We start from the raw sequence: 12,229 nt of genomic DNA on the forward strand, positions 1-12,229 counted from the left end.
GGCGCCGTGGCTTAGTTGGTTAAAGCGCCTGTCTAGTAAACAGGAGATCGGGAGTTCGAATCTCCCCGGGGCCTAGAAGCGAAGGTGTGGCTTCATCTTTTTCTTCTTTAATTTCAACTTTTTATTGATGTACGTATCTGAAATAAACAAGAAATTTATGATAATTGTTATCACATTTGTTTTGAAATGAAGTTTTTGCTCAAACTATTGCGAATCTATAGTAAATTATGTTCGTGAAGTACATATGCACAAAGTTGTTTAAAAAAATTAAAATAAAATAAAAGCTTATTGTCCAAGTAGTCATTACTATTTAAATAAGGGGAATAGTTGAATAAGGGTTGAAGTTAAAGTTGCTTGACCTTCTCGCGCAACTTAGCTCAAAACAAATAACGTTTGTATTCAGTGAACACTAAGAACACAATGTGAAAAACTTTATAATCAATTTGTTCTATTAAATGCATTGAAATTGTCCAGAAAATTAAAAACATCAGAAAGGAGTATTTTTATGTGCGTAAAACTTATCAGGAATGCCAAAAAGATTGTACTATTCTGAAGAATGTTGCTCGTCACTAAAATGTCCAGTTGGAACGCGACCAGGACAAACTACACGCGAATAATTTGTCCATTAAAGTAGCATAAAATTTTAAAAAAAGTACGATGAGTTGTCGACAGCGTTGTCCAATGCAGTCAACTCGGACGTGGCTTACTTAGTAGGGCAGGGTTAATATTCACCCAGTTTTGAACTCTTATCAGGAGATAATCAGCGAAAAAGAAGAAATTATCGAAAACTATTAAGCTGAAATGTGTTTGATTCTGGCAAGTTAAAAAAGGAAATGCTCCAAGAGAATGAAACATTCCATTTTACGTTGAATGAAGATACTGAATTTCAAAGCTAGTACAGAAATCTCTACACTACAGGAGAAGAATAAATCGTTGATTCAGGCTTATGATCATTTTATAAATACACGTTTATAGTTTATTCCAGTGTCAGGGCATACGTCAAGTGTTAATGAAAGCACAACGTAAGTTCAGTGATTAAATATTATTTTTAATCGTAAAATAAAGTTATATGTTTAATGTACCCCTTTAATTTGTAGGTGGCATGAAGAGAGAAAACCGAACAATATAAAACCGAAATAATCTACAAGTTCACAAATCTGTAACCAAATTTTTGAAACTAGAGCCTGAAACAGCTACAAAAGGCAAAGAATTTCGCTATGAATGCGATCAATGAGTAGGAGACGCTCCTGAAAGCACTCAATCAGCGGGATATGGAATACAAAGCAGTGAAACGTTTAACAACAATACTGCTCACCGGATGGATGTATTGCGCAATCAACTGAAGGTATTTTAACACAGCATGTTTGTTCGTTCGTACGTTGTGTTTGTAATTTTAGCATGTATTTTTATCAGCAAAAATTAACAGTAATTCATGAATATTGGCTTGGACTTATAAAAAAAACATAAATATTTGTTCAAGTAGGAGGTGATAATTGTCATATTACAATAATACATTAAAATAGCAGGCTTGACAAACTTTGCATCGCCATTTTTTTGTGAATATTTTCAAACGTTCTGAGAAACTTCTTTTTTTATTTATGCCTGCCTCGGCTTCACATGGTTGTGGTTCTGGTAAATTCACTTTCAGCATAGTGAGCAACCATTCTTTCAGCCAAACTTTAACATTTGCACCCCGTGATTAAAGTCTATAACTAAAGAACTTTAGTCACGGCCTTCGCCGCCCGTGGTTAAAGTACCGCTTTGGTGCAGTCGTTCTTACAATGTTCTGATCGAATCAAAAAACTAATATAAAGGTAACTAAATAGTAGTAAAAATATATTGTTGGTAATTACAAAGAACGCTAAACATTTCGAAAAAACTGGATAAAAACATATTTCTTAAATTCTATTTTCAAGTATATAAGTATTTCAAATGAATTTCCATAGTTATTATATTACTTCAACACAAATTATTAGACGTTTTACATTTTCCACGAAATAGATAACAAATTATCTACACCCAATAATGACAAAACAATTGTAATCATAAAATGGCAACCTAAAAAAGATCAATTTAAATAGACACGACTTTGTGATATCATTGTGGCAATCAGTTGAATGCTAAATTCACTCTTAGATAAAGCCGCAAAATATTTTGGTACAATGAACTTCATTTGTCAATTTTAGTTTTGAATTTGACATAAGCAACAATACAATTATCATGTTAATTTATGTTTGCAATTGTTGCAATAATTAATCATCATGATTAATGAAATAACAAATTTTGTTTCAGGCAGTTCGGAATACCTAATGCATACAAGAACAGAAGTCGATTATTTTGTCGATAAAAGAAGAACACGAACAGAAAATCGAAAAATTAAAAATTTAATTGAAAGCAAATGAATATAAAAATACTAATGTATGCTTCCCACATTGCTTAATGGTTTAAAAAATGTATTAATAAAATATTAAATTTAATTTTTACTGTTTCACTGTTTTGTATATTTTAATATTTTGAATATTAAATAAAACACAAATTTAAAGAAGGATTTATAGGCACTCCTCTTTATTACATTTGCTAAAATGTGTTTGATAACACAGTATAATGATATTGATACAATTTGCGGAGTGTAAAATAGTCATGTGGAATTTGCAATCGTAAAAGAGCGGCGTTTGGTTGCGCCTTTATTGTTAATAACCAATAAAGTAATTATACGAATAATTTCCAAAGCGTATTTTTTTACATAAGCGATAAGGCGACACGTTAGCGTGTATATATATAAATGCCAAATGACGCGCATATAATACATTTCCATTTTTCGTGTATCGGTAGAAGGTCCGTTTCAAAAACTTAACACAAGACGCATAATTCACGCAAACATGTTGATATCAGGTAAACACATAAAATTTACACATTCAAATGATCAATAACTAAATGTTCCCCAAAAATACATTGATAAATAATGGTTATAAGAAGTATAAATTTTTGTCTTTTTTCGTTTTTTAGAGCGGAAGCGCTTTTTCCTAATGGCGCTGGTGTGGAACTGGATTCTGGGATGGTTTCAATGGAACGTGTTGGCTCAGGTGCAGCGCGACTGTGACTACAAGTATACTCTGAAATTTGGCGACCAGCAAATTTTGCAAAATCCCGGTTTTGATCAGGGCATGTACTATGCACGGAATAAAGTATGCAGATGGGCCTACAGCAGTCCACCGGGTACCGTTTTTGATGTCACTTGCAATCCAATTGATATGCCCGGTTCGGAATCCGGCAACAATCAGTGTCAGTATGATCGTCTTGTGGTGAGTCTGACTGGTAACCCGACAATGACAGACGGGCGAAACTTTTGCGGACAAAATCAACAACCAATTAAACTACAATCAGTTTCTAATGCTCTTACAATCGGTAGGTATATTTTTATAATAATATCATGTGATGTATTTTTTGGGTGTTCATATTAATATATTAATATCTAGTAGCTTTTTAACGACCTTCATATTATGATAACATACCTATCTGTGCATATTGTGCATGAGTTATAATAGTAATTTTGTTTACAGGTTTGGTGACTGATCCACGTTCACCTGGTGGTCGCTATCGGTGTATTATCACACCAATTGTAAGAGGTGGTGTCCCTCCTACTACTACTACCACCACAACTACTACAGCTAGACCCAATACTTGTGATTGTGGGTGGCGTCAACAGGTAAATAATCTATAATATAAAAATGAATCGCAAAATGTGTTGGTAAGCGCATAACTCAAGGCGTTGTTCTTGACAAATCTGGCAAATTCCCTTTTTAAATGTTTATTAAAGTCTAAGGATGGTTTTCACAACGAGAAAAGCCTTTTTCTATAGAATAAAAGTTGGCACTAAGATTCAATCATAGTTTTAGTTAAATAGTTGAATCCGAGATGGCGCGGTGAAGTGCATTATTAGCAATTCTTAATATAATTAATTTCTTTAAAATAAAATTGCGAATCTTATTGATATAATTGACACATACTATGTCTAGAACAAGAGGGTACAAACAAATTGCATTTTTTTAAAAACTACCAGGACGAAGTCGCGGGCAAAAGCTAGTATAATATATTTTTTAAAGTTTTTAACTTTAATAACTTTTTCTTTATACAGAGGCGCATTGTGGGTGGAACGGAAACAAAGGTAAACGAATATGTTTTCATGGCAGCCATGATTGATATGGATAGAAAAATCCTCTGGTGTGGAGCCACAATTATTTCCACTCGCTATGCAGTTACGGCCGCTCATTGTATCGTACAGAGGGCTTCTACTAATTATGGACTTTTGGTTGGTGATCATAGCTTATCACGTAAGAAAATTTATTTACTTGTATTTTGTCCAAATATACGCTAATTACAATTTGTTACTGAAGAGGGTCAAGAAACACAATCAGCTAAACTGCATTTAATAGAAGATTTCAATGTGCATGAAAGTTATAACTCAAGGACTCAAGAAAATGACATTGCAATCATACGAACAACTACGCCTATTGAGTTTAACATGAATGTTGGACCTATTTGTCTGCCGTATCGTTATACCAATGTGGATTTTTCTGGAGCAGTGGTGACTGCTTTGGGTAAAAATATTTTAATTTTATTTATTTCTTAATATAAATAAATATGGTTAAATTCGTTGATATTTTTTAGGCTGGGGAAGCGTATACTATACAGGTCCAACTTCTGACACTCTGCAGGCGGTCAACCTTACTATCGTCAACAAACAGAGATGTCAGAGTGCGTACACTGAACCGAACCAAATCATCTTCAATACACAAATATGCAGCTACCAAACGGGCAAGGACTCTTGTACTTTTGATTCGGGCGGTCCGCTTGCATGGTTCGACAACTTCAATACCTTCCGATTCCAACTCCTCGGCGTTATTTCTTATGGCCAGGCTTGCGCCACGGATGCACCGGCGGTAAACACCAGAGTTCCTAGCTATGTTTCTTGGATTCTGAATGAGACACCAGGTACGATTTTAAAACAGTAATATTTTCATATTTTGAATTTTTCTTTGTTTTAGACGCGTCCTATTGCTTTAAATAAACTGCTGTACTAGCAGTAAAATATCGAATGTATATTTGAGTTACAAATATAATATTTTAATTTGATACTTGGGAGTATAGCTTAAATATGCGTATACTGGGTTGCCTATAATACGTAGCTAATTTTTAAATAAGCGTAATATACCCAAAGGGTGAAAATGATTAAATTTTGGCTTAAATAATAAGGGGAATACTTGAATGAGGGTTAAAGTTAAAGTTCCTTGACCCTCTCACGCAACTTGCTTCCCACATGTGTAACCATAGCAACACTAGCTCAAAACAAACAACGTTTGTATTCAGTGTTCATCCCTGCATTGTTTACTCACCTCGACAACCTTCCGCAACAAAACAAGCGCGGTTTCTATAACAATGTGCCAAATTTGAAGCGTCTCTGTGTCATTACTGTGATAACATCTCGCCTTACCGAGTTACGGAGTGCGTATTGATTGTGTCCCAAGTGTTAAGTCGATATCTTAACTCCGACGCTTCCGACTCAAACGACGACCAAACGTAGTACAATAGTAAGTATCTGCAGTAAGTCATCCGTATACTATCAGTGTGCATATCAAACCATCGGCCTAATTGAAGTGTAACATCGAATCGATCAAATAATAATTTCCAGCCTCTAAATCAATAAATACACAACCATGACATTCACAATCATTGGGGGAGGAAAGGATGCTTCCGTTTTTCAGAATTATCGAAGACAAAAGCACTACGAATGATATGAATATGCATCCTTCAAAACCAAGAAGGAGTCGGAAGGAAGCCGTGACAGTTCCGGTGCATCATACAAAAACTGAGCGTTCCGAACGATCAGCACGCACGGAGAAGTGTGAAAAACATGAGAATGAAAAATCTGAATCAAATCGGAAGACTTTCTCAGCTAATTTCAATGGCGTCCAGATGGAAAATGATCAGGACTTTGAGAAACGAATCAGTCGACGTTACCTAATCAAAGAACTAGAGAAGTACAAAAGTGGTTACAATAACTTACAAGAAAACTACGACCATCTGAACAGGAAAAATAGCAAATTGAAAGAAAAACTTACTCAGTTAGTACAATACAATCAAAGTACAACTGATGAGAACCAAACACTAAAAATACAATATGAAGAACTTTATAATCAATTTATATCTATGAAAACTCTATTGGAAGAACCAAAAGTTTGTCAGACTTGCATTGAAATGGACCAGAATATTGAAACCATCAAAAAAGAATATTCGTATCTACGTAAAACTAGTCAGGAATGCCAAGAGGACTGTAACATGTTGAAGAATGTTGTTTATCGTCTAAACGTGCAGTTGGAACGCTACCAGGACAAACTACGCGCGCATAATTTGCCCATTAAAGAGCAGCATAAAATTCAGAAAGAGTACGACGAGCCGTCGACTGCGTCGTCGAATGCGGTCAACGCGGGCGAGGCTCACGCGGGTCACAATCATGATCCTATTCAGTGGGGCAGGGTTAATACTCACACTTTGGCACCACTTTTGAACGCTTACCAGGAAATTATAAGTGAAAAAGAGGAAATTATTGAGAATTACGAAGCTGAAATGGGTTTGTTTACTGGTAAATTAAAGGAAATACTGAAAGAGAATGAAACATTGCATTTTAAGTTGAATAAAGATACAGAATGCAGTAAAGTATTGATTACTGAGTTAGATTCTCTTAAAGTGGAGCTGAAGAGTGCAAGAGAACAAAATGATTTGTTGATTAAAAAATGTGCATTGAAACAGGATAAGATTGAAGAGATTTTAAAGTGTTACGAACAAAAGATTGATATGATGAAAAGAGACTACTCTGTGTTGCATGAAACCTATTTAAAAGCAAGAGCCGAAATTACTACGCTGAAAGAGAAGAATAAATCGTTGATTGAGGCTCATGATGATTTTAAAAATGAACGTTCACAGTTTATTCCAGTGTCAGTGCATACGTCAAGTGTTAATGAGTGTAAAAAGTAAGTTTTTAGGTTAGATATTACTTTAGGTTAAATTGAGGTTAAGTGTCTTTTGATTTGTAGGTGGTATGAAGAGTTAAAGCAGCAATATGAGACCGAAAAAATAAAATTAGAGAAATTTATAGATGAATTAAAATTACAAATTAAAGAATTATCAGCTAAAGTGGAAATATTAAACTTGGAAAAACAATCGTTGGAAAACAAGTTGAAAACTAACGACAAACTCAACAAGTAAAATTAATTCATAAATATTTTTCATATTTTTAAATATTTATATAAAGTGTGTATGTGTTTGTAGAAAATCTGAAACAAAATTTTTGGAACTTGAGCACAGTCTGCATGAAGTACAATTATCTCGAAGCGCTTGTCGGAAGCAGCTTCACAAGGCAATGAATTTCGCCAAGGATCTGGTCAATGAACAAGAGACGCTTCTGAAAGCACTCAATCAGCGGCACATGGAAAACAAAGCTGTGAAACGTTTCGGCACCGATATTGCTAGCCGGATGGATGTACTGCGCAATCAATTGAAGGTATGTGAACGCGGAATGTATGTTCGTTTGTTGTGTTTATACTTTTAATGTGTTTTTTATCAGTACAAATTAACCGTAATTCATGAATATTGACTTGGACTTATAAAGAAAACATAAATATTTGTTCAAGTAAAAGGCGATAACTAAACAAAACATAGGAAACAAGCACAACGACTATATGCAACCAAACAAACAAAAACAATAATTAATTGTAAATTTTAATCGAAGCAGTTTATTTTGCAATTTTTACAATATTTAACCATTGTTATTAATTTCAGGCAGTTCAGAAAGACGCCTGGCAAGAATTGTCGACAGTGGAAGAGCGCATACAAGAACAGGATTCGATTATTTTGTCGATGAAAGAAGAACACGAACAGGAAATCGAAAAACTTAAAAATCTAATTAAAGAAAAAGGATGAATATAAAATTACTAATCTATACTCCCACCATCGCAATCACTTCCAAGGGCTTCATTAAATTCATAAAATAAGTTTGTTTAATTTTTACTGTTTCTCTGTTATGTACAAAAATCATTCGAATATTAAATAAAATATGAATTTAAATAAGGATTTATAGGCATCCTTCTTTATTGCATTTGTTAAAATTGTGTTAGCACAGGATAATGATATTGATATGTGTGTAGAAGTGTGTGTGTGAAGTAGAAACAATAGCGTAGAAATCACGTGGCTAAACGTTGTTAAAAGCCTTCGTTTTGCCACTTGATACTTGATTCACTATTAAATGTTAATATTTTTTTGAATTTTACGTTGGGCAAAAGTAGGTGAAACGGAAACAAAAATAAATGAGTAGGCAGCTACCACCACCACAACTACAACTGCCGGAACCAATCCTTGTGATTACGGATGGCGTCAAAAATTAAATAATAATATATTTTTATAGTTTTTAATTTCTCAAATTTTATTGCAGAGTGCAGAGGCGTCATGTAGGCGAGATGGAAACAAAGGTAAATGAGTAGGTTGCGCTTTTATTGTTAATAACCAATAAAATATTTATGTATAAATATATAAACACTAAATTTTGCGTTTTTGTTACATTTTAATTTTTTTTGTGAATCGGTAGATTGTCCGTTTTAAAAAGTTAAAGCAAGACGCATAATTTAGGCAAACATGATGATATCAGGTAAACACATAAAATTTACGCATTTAAATAATCAATAACTAATTGTGGTCCATAAATCCATTAATAAATTATGATTATAAGAAGTATAACTTTTGTCATTTTTCGTTCTTAGAGCGGAGGCGCTTTTTCATAATGGCGCTGGTGTGGAACTGTGTTTTGGTATGGTTTCAATCGAACGTGTTGGCAATGGTGCACCATGAATGTAACTACAAGTATTTTATTAAATTTGGAGGCCGACATATTTTGAAAACCCCTGCCTTTAATCAGAGCATGCATTATCCTCGGCATAAAGTTTGCAAATGGGCTTACAGTAGTCTACCGGGTACCTTTTTTGAGGTCACTTGCAATGCAATTGATAAGCCTAGATCGAAATACAGCAAGAGTCAATGTCTGTATGATCGTCTTGTGGTGAGTCCGACTGGAGATTCAAAATTCTCAGACGGGCGAACCTATTGTGCACAAACTCGACAACCAATTAAACTACAATCGGTTTCAAATGCGCTTACAATCGGTACTCGTACTCGAATATTCGCGTATTATGAGATATTACTTCCTTGGGTTGCAAAATGTGTATGTATTATAATTATAATTTTATTTACATGTTTGGTCCCTAACCCACGTTGGCCTGGTGGTCGCTATCGATGCATTATCACTACCAAAGCATTCCCAATTGCCAGACGTGATACCAATCCCGGTTGTGATTGCGGAAGAATTCAACTAGTAAATTAGAATATAATATATTTTTTAACCTTTTTAATTTAATAAATTTTTCTTTGTACAGAGGCGCATTGTGGGTGGAACGGAAACAGGGATAAATGAGTATGTTTTCATGGCATCCCTGATTGATTTGGTAAAAAAAATCCACTGGTGTGGCGCATCTATTATTTCCACTCGCTATGCTCTTACTGCCGCTCATTGTATAATACTGCGAAAAAATCCCTTAGGACTTTTGGTTGGTGACCATAACCACAAAGGTACAATAAAAATGAATTGCAAAATCTGTTGGTAAGCGCATAACTCAACAACGCCTAGACCAATTTGGCTAATTCTTTTTTGAAATGTTTGTTAATGTCCATGGATGGTTTTTACGGCAAAAAAAAATGAATAATTGCCGGGAAAACGCTGAAAACAGCCCTTTTCTATAGAATAAAAGTTGGCATTGTGATTCACTCATAGTTATAGTTAAATAGTTGAATCCGAGATGGCGCACTAAAGTGCATTAAATTGCGAATCTTATTGATAGAATAGACATAGTACTAGAACAAGGCAGTAAAAACGAATTACATTTTTATTAAACACTACCGGAACGAAGTCGCGGGCAAAAGCAAGTATGAACTAATTGCAATTTGATACTTACAGAGCGTAATGAAACCGATTCAGCTAAACTGCATTTATTGGAAGATTATATTGTGCATACCAATTATGGTGAATGGTTTTTAGGAAATGACATTGCAATCGTAAAAACAACTACTCCTATTGAGTTTAATATCAATGTAGGTCCCATTTGTCTGCCAGTTCGTTATACCAATGTGGATTTTTCTGGAGCAGTGGTGACTGCTATGGGTAAAACTGTTTTTATTTGATTTAACATAAATAAATATGGTTAAATTTGGTGATTTTTTTTAGGATGGGGACTCAACGAAGGCAGGAATGGACCTTCTGACTTTCTGAGAGCGGTCAACCTTACTATTGTTACCCGACAAAGATGTCAGGAGTATTATACACAAAAACTTAACAGAATCATCGCCATGTCACAAATATGCACCTTCGAAATGGGCAAGGACTCTTGTAGGGGTGATTCGGGCGGCCCGCTTGCATGGTTCGACAAGTACCAAACCAACCGATACCAACTCCTCGGCATTATTTCTTATGGCTCTAGTTGCGCCACGGATGCACCGGGTGTAAACGCAAGAGTTACTAGCTATGTTTCTTGGATTCTAAATAAGACAGCAGGTATGATTTAAAAACAGAAATTTTTTCAAATTTTGATTTTTTCTTTATTTCAGACGCGTCCTATTGCTTTATATAAACTGCTGTAGTTGCATTAAAATATTGAGTGTATATTTGAATCACAAATATATCTTACTAGCTGACCTGGCGAACTTCGTACCGCCTTATTTATTTAAACTTTATTACACAAAAAATAATATTGTACAAAAGGCGGACTTAATGCCGTAAAGCATTCTCCGCCAGTCACATCGCTAGCCCCGCCCCGACTTCGCACGGAAGTAAAAAACCGCATCAAAATCTGTTGCATAGTTTCAAAGATTTAAGCATTCAAAGGGACAGACAGAGAAAGCGACTTTCCTTCTCCAAACAAAAACATCAACCTGTCAATATTGTTGGCGCGGCGGGTATGTCACAAATTACCACAGATTACTAAATAAGTCATGCGAAGTTTGTATATGCGTTCTGAAATCTCACACATAGATGGCGTGACAACGGGAAACGGGTTTTATTTTCTTTTTCAATCTTTCTGAGTCATTTTCCTAATATTTTTTTTTTCCGTAAGAACATTCTACAGAGTATTAGAAAACTGCCAAAAAAAATCAGCCAAATCGGTCTAGCCGTTTTCATGTGATGGCTTGACCAGGCGAAACGGGTTTCATTTTTATATATATAGATATCATATTATTTCCATTTAAACAGTTAACTACATAATATCTGATAATTAATCATAAACGTAGATGATTTACTTAAATATTCGTTACCTTTATGAATATATTTCAAGCGTAGAATAAGAGAAAGTCAATGTAAATTGATAATAACTACTATTGGGGTAGTGACAGAATGCAAATCACATAAGATAAGGTAGTTTATGATAAAGTAGCAAATTCATTCACATATTCTTTACATTTATTATTTTAACTGGGTATTCTAGTCTTGAGGTTTCAAAAAATCGATTTTTTTTTTGATATCTTCAAATTTTGCCTAACATTGCAAGCGCCAAATAAGATAAAGTAAACGTGTGTTGATAAAATCCGCTGCGATGGCCCATGTTTACAAAACATTGCAACAACGATAAGATCGCGAGAATATTTTTAGTTATAACGGACATTCTAGCGACATCTCGGGGAGATTTTAAGAGTTCAATTTGAAATCGTCTGCTAGTGTTATTGAATCGGGCATTTGATAAGTGATAGTGCATAGAATCGAATGGCAAAGTGACTGTGTACCTGTAATCGCTCGCAAAGACACGTATTTCAATCAGCAGCATTATTAAATTAAACACCAGAAAATATACATACATACTATATAGTAATGGATTATATTTTACGTAATAACAAAATTTATTACATAAATTATATAAAAAATAAATTATTTAGATATGTTTTACTTTTATAATTTAATTTCAAGCGTAAAATAAGATAAAGTCAATGTAAATTGATATAATGCGTTGCTGCGATAACCAATGTGTATGTTTACAATACCTTACAACAACAATATGATAAATTCGCAAGAAGATTTTTAGTCGAAAAGGACATCTTAACGACATCTCGGATTGACCTTAAAAGTATAATTTGAATTCGA

The 12,229-nt window shown here is 34.3% G+C and overlaps 2 protein-coding genes, 1 long non-coding RNA gene and 1 other non-coding gene across 4 annotated transcripts; all 4 read left to right on the forward strand.

Moving 5' to 3' along the window:
• Nucleotides 1-74, forward strand: TRNAT-AGU (transfer RNA threonine (anticodon AGU)). Its single transcript has one exon. It is a non-coding gene; the product is annotated as a tRNA-Thr (tRNA).
• Nucleotides 75-857: 783 nt separating this feature from the next.
• LOC135798545 (uncharacterized) lies at nucleotides 858-2,477 on the forward strand. The gene is made up of 3 exons (XR_010549737.1): nucleotides 858-1,022; nucleotides 1,098-1,345; nucleotides 2,293-2,477. It is a non-coding gene; the product is annotated as an uncharacterized lncRNA (long non-coding RNA).
• A 304-nt stretch (nucleotides 2,478-2,781) lies between these two features.
• On the forward strand, nucleotides 2,782-5,133 carry LOC135798544 (venom serine protease-like). Its single transcript, XM_065311407.1, has 7 exons — nucleotides 2,782-2,892; nucleotides 3,007-3,405; nucleotides 3,561-3,706; nucleotides 4,136-4,331; nucleotides 4,395-4,598; nucleotides 4,669-4,992; nucleotides 5,046-5,133. The coding sequence occupies exons 1-7, from the start codon at nucleotides 2,880-2,882 to the stop codon at nucleotides 5,066-5,068; spliced, it is 1,305 nt and encodes a 434-aa protein (XP_065167479.1). The 5' UTR covers nucleotides 2,782-2,879; the 3' UTR covers nucleotides 5,069-5,133.
• Nucleotides 5,134-5,328: 195 nt separating this feature from the next.
• LOC135798000 (centrosomal protein of 89 kDa-like) lies at nucleotides 5,329-10,791 on the forward strand. Its single transcript, XM_065310643.1, has 11 exons — nucleotides 5,329-7,028; nucleotides 7,092-7,259; nucleotides 7,327-7,558; nucleotides 7,837-7,971; nucleotides 8,486-8,522; nucleotides 8,811-8,900; nucleotides 9,360-9,418; nucleotides 9,480-9,672; nucleotides 10,058-10,261; nucleotides 10,325-10,651; nucleotides 10,705-10,791. Exons 1-11 carry the CDS (start codon nucleotides 5,746-5,748, stop codon nucleotides 10,725-10,727), a joined length of 2,751 nt encoding a protein of 916 aa, XP_065166715.1. The 5' UTR covers nucleotides 5,329-5,745; the 3' UTR covers nucleotides 10,728-10,791.
• The last annotated feature ends 1,438 nt before the right edge of the window (nucleotides 10,792-12,229 follow it).

This window comes from Atheta coriaria, unplaced genomic scaffold (assembly GCF_025399875.1).
Source record: "Atheta coriaria isolate IRGN ID8LTWV9N9 unplaced genomic scaffold, Caltech_Dcor_3.1 hic_scaffold_9_pilon, whole genome shotgun sequence".
Classification (NCBI taxonomy): Eukaryota; Metazoa; Arthropoda; class Insecta; order Coleoptera; family Staphylinidae; genus Dalotia; species Dalotia coriaria.

Coding starts and splice junctions, on each gene's coding strand:
- LOC135798000 (XM_065310643.1), top strand. CDS start 5,746: ATGCTTCCGTTTTTCAGAATTATCGAAGACAAAAGCACTACGAATGAT. Junction 8,901..9,359: donor GGCAATGGTGCACCATGAAT/GTAACTACAAGT, acceptor TCACTACCAAAG/CATTCCCAATTGCCAGACGT. Junction 9,673..10,057: donor TGGTGACCATAACCACAAAG/GTACAATAAAAA, acceptor TGATACTTACAG/AGCGTAATGAAACCGATTCA.
- LOC135798544 (XM_065311407.1), top strand. Junction 3,406..3,560: donor TTCTAATGCTCTTACAATCG/GTAGGTATATTT, acceptor TTTTGTTTACAG/GTTTGGTGACTGATCCACGT. Junction 4,599..4,668: donor AGCAGTGGTGACTGCTTTGG/GTAAAAATATTT, acceptor GATATTTTTTAG/GCTGGGGAAGCGTATACTAT.